Source organism: Vombatus ursinus, unplaced genomic scaffold (genome assembly GCF_900497805.2).
Source record: "Vombatus ursinus unplaced genomic scaffold, bare-nosed wombat genome assembly UNPS02014813.1, whole genome shotgun sequence".
Lineage (NCBI taxonomy): Eukaryota > Metazoa > Chordata > Mammalia > Diprotodontia > Vombatidae > Vombatus > Vombatus ursinus.
This window is the reverse complement of record NW_020954591.1, coordinates 19,514,696-19,521,331: the sequence shown is the minus strand read 5'-3', so window position 1 is coordinate 19,521,331 and position 6,636 is coordinate 19,514,696. Positions and strand designations below refer to the sequence as shown.

General features: G+C 46.6%; 1 protein-coding gene across 2 annotated transcripts in view; it reads left to right on the top strand.

Moving 5' to 3' along the window:
- Positions 1 to 2,833: 2,833 nt before the first annotated feature.
- FGF9 (fibroblast growth factor 9) overlaps positions 2,834 to 6,636 on the top strand; it is a 39,318-nt gene continuing 35,515 nt past the window's right edge. Inside the window, exons 1-2 of one of the 2 annotated variants that reach the window (XM_027835214.1) lie at positions 2,834 to 2,870; positions 3,561 to 3,849. In XM_027835214.1, coding sequence (XP_027691015.1) covers positions 3,570 to 3,849 — 280 coding nt within the window. In that variant the 5' untranslated portion in view covers positions 2,834 to 2,870; positions 3,561 to 3,569. Of the gene's footprint in view, positions 2,871 to 3,134; positions 3,342 to 3,560; positions 3,850 to 6,636 lie in introns of those variants that run through there. The other variant, XM_027835213.1, reaches the window with a different exon arrangement.

Sequence of the window (6,636 nt, the reverse complement as noted above, 5' to 3'; positions counted from 1 at the left end):
GTAGGATAAGAAAAGAGTTAGGGGGAGGTGAAACAGGGTAAAAGATGATAATAGCTAAAGGGAGGGTGAATGAAGCATGGAAAAAAAAGAGAACTAAGCTATGAGAGGAAGATCTTGTTAAATCATTTCTTTAAATGACAGTCACCAAGTTTGAACCAATAATAAAGTTTCATGAGCTTTATTACAGAACCCAGAAATGGTTCCTGTTCACTGAGGGTTCACAATCTAAACTTAGACTGAAGAATGCTGCTGTTGACAGAAGGGAGATTCCCAGTCTTACTGTTCCTCTGTAAATGTGTCCAGATTCCTCCCAAAGCACAATGATACTCACATATGTTACCCACTCCTCCCACCCCCCAAGTCATGGGAAAAAAAGTTCAACAACATGATGCAAGTGGTCCAGCAATGTCCCTGTTTTCTGTAATGCTGGCCGGGTGTCTAGGGTGATTACTGAAAGCTATTGGGGTGGTTTATGAGAGCTGACACTTCCTGCTCAGCTTTTATCAGCCACTGAGCAGTTATCGTTAACAGTCTCCTCTGTACCGTAGTTGATGTGACTGTTGTAAATACCACTACGGTGCAGGCTAATTATGCTTCATAAAAAAAAAAAAAAAAAAGTAAGCAAGAGGCACTGAGCAGCTAACCCAAGACACTAGCTGACCCGGCACTGCGGAAAAAGGTGTGGGAGAGGGAGGAAAGAGATGATCCTATCTCTGTCCACCTTTCCACCACCCCCTCCCACTCATTGCCTCGCTCCCCTCCAGGTGGCCCTCCCCAGCCCAAACCCTTTACATCTCTGCCACCCTGGGGGGTAGGGAAAAGGTCATTCTAGGTCATGGGCACCGCCAACGCCCAAGAAATCTGCAATTTCACTCCCTGCTCTTATCTTCCAGCAAAATCTGCGTGTCCCTGGAACATCCAGGACATCCTCCTGTCCCCAGTTTTTGGGGGTGTAATAAGGTGGAACCAAATTCCCCTCCGAAAAGCGCTCTCTCTCTCTCTTTCTCTCTCTCCCCCTTCCCCCCCCCCCCCCCCCCCCAGTGTTTTTGTTTTGTTTTGCCCAGTAGGCGCAGTTGGCTTTTCCTTTCTGGGTTGATCGCCCTGCAGTCCTGAGTTTGGCAGTCTGTGGGGATTTCGCGAAAGTCTGGAGAACTTTCAGTTTCTTTGCTGGAGACTCAGAAGAAACTCTGCCGGTGTTCGAGGGTTGTGAACAAAGAAGAGAGAAAGGGGGCGGGAGAGAATGGGAGGAAGGAGGAGTGGAAGGAAGGAGAGAGGGGGCGAGGGGGCGAGGGGCGAGAAAGAGGGAGAGTGAGGGGAGAGAGAGAGAGAGAGAGAGAGAGAGAGAGAGAGAGAGAGAGAGAGAGAGAGAGAGAGAGAGAGAGAGAGAGAGAGAACTGGGAGTTGCAGTGAAATAAGCAAAAGCAGACTAGATAAAGTGTTTTCTGGGGCTACATTAGTGTTTATGTCTAGTATTGGGAGGACTCCACTCTTGCACTGGGCTGGGTGCTTTCGGATCGGCGGCTGCGGTCTGCGGATTTCTTTGTTCCGCGCTTGGGTTGTGCCCTGTGTACACTGATGGTTGCTATCAGAAACTTGTTCAAAGTCCCAGTTTATAGAAAGGTTTCAATGTGCAGTTCCACTGGCGAGATTAGGTGGAAGAATCTGCGTCCAATTCCGCTGGCGATTCTGCTTCTGAAGACGGTTAAAAAAAGTTCAGCTTTCTTTTCTGTTTCTGGTTAGATTTTTTTTGGGGAGCACACTAAAGCCCATCCCTTCACGTCTCCCCCCTCTCACCCCTCCGGCCTCCCAACCTTATACCTTCCTAAGGCTCTGGGAGTCTTCCTAGCGGTTGGGATGAACACAGTTGGTCATAATGGCGTGGTTTGGGGGAGGTAAGAGACAATGCTGATCTTTTTCCCCAAAGTGCCCTCTAGGGTGAGAGTTGAACTGTTGGACCAGCAGCAATTCACTAGCGCCTCTCCTATAGGACTGACTGCAGGGATTACTGCAAAAGTTGGTGGCCGAGGTACCGGAGCTGCAGAAATGGCAATCAAATATGATATTGTGTGTGTGTGTATGTATGTGTGTGTGTGTGTGTGAGAGAGAGAGAGACAGAGAGACAGAGAGACACACACACACACAGAAAGCAAATGGAAAATAAAGAGAATATGAACGGGGCAGTGATCTAAGTCACTAAGTACAAATTACCCTGCTTACCTGCTTGCAATAATTTAGGGTAAGCAACTGAATAGGATTAGAAGAGGAATTGGGGATTGTGTCCATACTTGTGAGATCAGTCCCTCTTCGTCCCCCAAACTACTACTAATATTTAAATCTTGTTTTACAACTATAATACAATACTAAGAATTATAAATTCCACCCGAAAATTCACTTTTCAGTTTAGGCATGAGCCTGCGGTTTATGTTATTAGAAGAAAGGATTCCTGCAGCCTGCGAATCCAAGCAAGAAATCTTCCGACCAAAGCACTTGTGATTCCAATAGCATTGCATTGCCTCCTGCCTCTCCCTCGCTTTTTCGCAAGTGTTCCTCATCCCAAATGAAGTTCCGAGCTCTTGAAATGTTTGTTCTGCCGCAGAGCCGCGGTAAGACTACTCCACTAGAGCCCGGAGGGAGAACTGAATCTCTATATTGCAGCAGGTACGGGTGAGCGCTAGGACCTTGGAGAATGCTCCCAGAAGCAGTCAGGACTACCTTAAACCCAGCCCAATGCCTCTTCCTGCGCCACTCTGCGTGCTGGATGGAGATATACAGTCAAGAGCCGCAGCTCAGTGCTGGAGTTCAACATTTCACTGGGAGCCCTGCAGAAGCAACACCTGTTTCACGCCAGCCAAGAAGGCATACAGACACTCGTACGTTTTCCTCCTTTGCTTGTTGGTCGTCAATAATTATAAGCCAATGGACATCTTCTGACCCGCTGGAGAATTCCGGATAATAGATTTGGACGTCAAAAGTTTTTTTTTCCCTTTTTTTTTCTTTTTAGGGGGGGCGGGAGGGGAGGATTTATCTCAGCCTACAACGAGAGATTTTTTTTTTCCCCTTGAAGGATTCATGCTGATGTCTGCAGAGTCTGTTAGAGAGTAAAAACAGCGCATGCCTTCCTGGAGTCAGGATCCATAAATTCTGACGTAGCCTGTGCATCTTAAAAATCCCTATAATAACGCCTAGGTATTTAAGTTGCTATGGTCATTCTGATCTCAAACCAAATGGAGAAACTACGGATTTTTTTCCTCATTACGGTCGGATGGGATGAAGACCTTACTGCCTGCTAAGCGCTGGGGATCTATAGAAATACATATATATGTTTATAAATATGTCAGTGTGTGAGTATAAAGTGGTGGTTTCTTAGACTATCAGTGGTTTGACCTTGAACCTGTGCCAGTGAAAACAGCATATTACTTTTATTTATGCATTTAATGGATTGAAGAAAAGAACATTTTCTCTCTGTAACTGCAGTAAGGGAGGGGAGTTGGATATACCTCGCCTAATATCTCCCGGGTTTGACACCATCATTATTGTTTATTCTTGTTCTCTAAAAGCAGAATCTTCTGATGGCTCCCTTAGGTGAAGTTGGGAACTATTTCGGTGTGCAGGATGCAGCAGTACCTTTTGGGAATGTGCCTGTTTTGCCGGTGGATAGCCCGGTTTTGTTAAGTGACCACCTGGGTCAGTCCGAAGCAGGGGGGCTGCCCAGGGGGCCTGCAGTCACGGACTTGGATCATTTAAAGGGGATTCTCAGGCGGAGGCAGCTATACTGCAGGACTGGATTTCATTTAGAAATCTTCCCCAATGGTACTATCCAGGGAACCAGGCAAGACCACAGCAGATTTGGTAGGTATACAATTAACCCTTTAGTGGTCGTGTGATGAAATGATCTGGTTATAATTAACAAAAAGGTGGTGGCGGTGTTGGTGGAGGCTGGAAAAGGATTAGAATGACGATTTTTGAAAAAAAAAAAAAGATTTTTGTTTGCTGGCTAAGAAGAAAATGCCTCCGGAATTGCAGGTCTACAGCTGGTACAGCTGCAATTCAAACAATTTTTTTTTTTTTGGAGGGGAGAGGAGGTGGGATATGAAACAAAATCTTAATTCTTTTGGGATCAGATATATGGGAAGGTCGTTCTTAAGAAGTTTCTGTTGAACTGACTAATTCCAAAAATTACTAGGTTTTAATCATTAACCACTAAAAACTTAAAAATATAGTTTCCTGAAGGGAGTGGTCATCGTCCTGTACCAAAAATAAGAGACAGGTTTCTTTCTTTTTTAAAAAATTAATGCTCATTTAAGTAAACTGCTTGAATTGCAAATCTACTGTATTGTTTATTCCTATGGGGTTAAGGGACTTAAGTCATATTTTAGACTCAAAGAGTGGTGGAGTCAGAGGCATGTGGGGGAAATTGCTTCTGGAGGGCATAGGGCTAGATAAAATTGTGCTTGCAGGTATCAACTTAAGATCCATACTCTTTAAATGCCATAAAATGCAGAAAAAAGTGGATTTCGTGTGTGTGTGTGTGTATGTATGTATGTAAAGCTGTGAGCTAATTTTGAAGAGCATTCCGAAGATTTCATTTGCAGAGGACGCTATTTGTGACTCAGCATTGAGCGTTGCAGACTGGAGGTCTCGTGGCTTCATCCACTTTTAAGTGCCTGCACACACACAGGCACACACGTGTCAAATAGGCCTGGAGCTGCTGCTGGTGCAACCTTAAAGACCCAACAAGATGATTTAAAATAACTGAGTCACAGTGTGTGTATGGGGTGGGGGGAGACTCCAATTATTTTTTCCCCTCTTCTCTTAAAATAAATAGAAACTAAGCGCCAGCTTGAGCAACCAGGTTGTTAGAAGGAGTTAACTTCTGAGTGAACCCACCTGACAGTACTTAAACTAGGTCGTAAAAAGAAAGTCCTGCGGTGATCCGAAACTGCCCCCCCCAGCCAGATGTTGAACAAGCTCTTAACCATACCTTATTGCTTCATGGGCTGTAGATGATGCCAGTCTTTTGAGGGATGATAGCCGAAGGGCTCATTATGGAAGGTTCAGAGCTTGCAAGGTGAATATTCACAGGTATAAAAGAATCTATCAGGATGTTCTTCAGCCGCTTCTGCCAAAAGGGATTTTCTGAGCCACGGGACCCACGTTCCTTCCTCCCTCTCCCTCCTGCTCCCTCTCCCTGTCAAGGGAAGCACCACCAATAACTTTGAATTGTAGCTCCTCGCTTTGCAAAATATCTTTTGGACTATTCAGTTGAAAATAGCTTTCTCAAAGAGATGAAAAAAATGAATCTATTGGATGCTGCAGATCGCAGAATAAACTTTATGGAAAGAGACATTGATGAGTATCTGTTAGGGGCTGCCACCTTGCTTACAGCTTAATACTACAATCCCTGGGAGTGGGATGTGCGTGTGTATGTATGTATGTGTGTGTGTTGTGCGTGAGCGGCTGCCGGCCTCTAGGGACCTAAGCTGCTCCCTTCTTCGTGGGTTCGGAAGCACTTGGCACAGAGATCAAAAACTGCAGTTAACCACGGAGGAGGTGAGACGTAGCTGGCGTGCTCGGGAACCCCTCGCCGTGGGGTTCAAGTTGTCCCTAGCAGGTGCCTGCTCTGTGCACGGCTGCCGCCGCGCGGGGCCACGGCGCTCGCGCTCCCACATTTACCGGCACCGCTACGGCATTGGCGGCAGCGCCAGCATCAGCGCAAGGAGTTCCGCGGGGTCCTAAACACGCTCCTTTCCCACTCCACTTTTCTGCCTGTCTTCCGAGTACCATCAGCTGCTGCCGTCTAGTACCGTAGTGACCGCATATTTGAAACATCTATTTTTAAAAGCAGATTTCTAACCGCAATGGCAAAGCTCATGCTTTTTTTTTTTTTTTTTGCTAAACTTTTACTGTCAGCTTTGTTTTCTCTTTTGTGTCATCCACATTAGATGAATGGCTAACTCTCTTACTGTAGGCTATATATACGACGGTTTGGGGGACCCTCCTCCCTTGCTCCCCCAACCCCTACTAGATCCCTTTCGCCTCTTTCTGAAGGGCTTGACACATATTTAAAGGGTCCTGCCTGCCTGTTCAGGGAGCTTTGCACTGGGTCCTTTTTGCCGCGGTGCAGGGAGCCGGGGCTCGGGGGAGGGGCGTAAAGAGGGGAGCTGGGGTTGGGGCGGAGGTGGACAAAGGGAACCAGATAAGATTCGTAGAGATGTGGGGATGCTGCAGTCAAAACACTTTCTGGGATTACAACTCGTGTTAGTTTCCCATTGTGGAAAACCTCGGTGTCCTGGAGGTTAAGCTTTTTCTCTGGTCTTCTTCGACCACCCACCTCTGCCTCAGTGTCCCCGCCCCCCTTTCATAGAATGATCCCCGTGGGACGGGAGATGGCCTTTTAATGCACCCGGTTTGGGCAATGCAGGTTTTATTGTGTGCATGTTAGCCAGTCTGTCTTGATAATGCAGAAGGTATAGAAGCCTTTCGGAAAGCCCCGCACCCCACCTCCAGTACAATTCAGTCTAAGCTCAGTGAAAGATGATTTGCTCCAAACGTTGTCATCCCCTCTACTACCCTTGAAGCACTAGGGCGCTACTCCTCTCTCTCTCTCTCTCTCTCTCTCTCTCTCTCTCTCTCTCT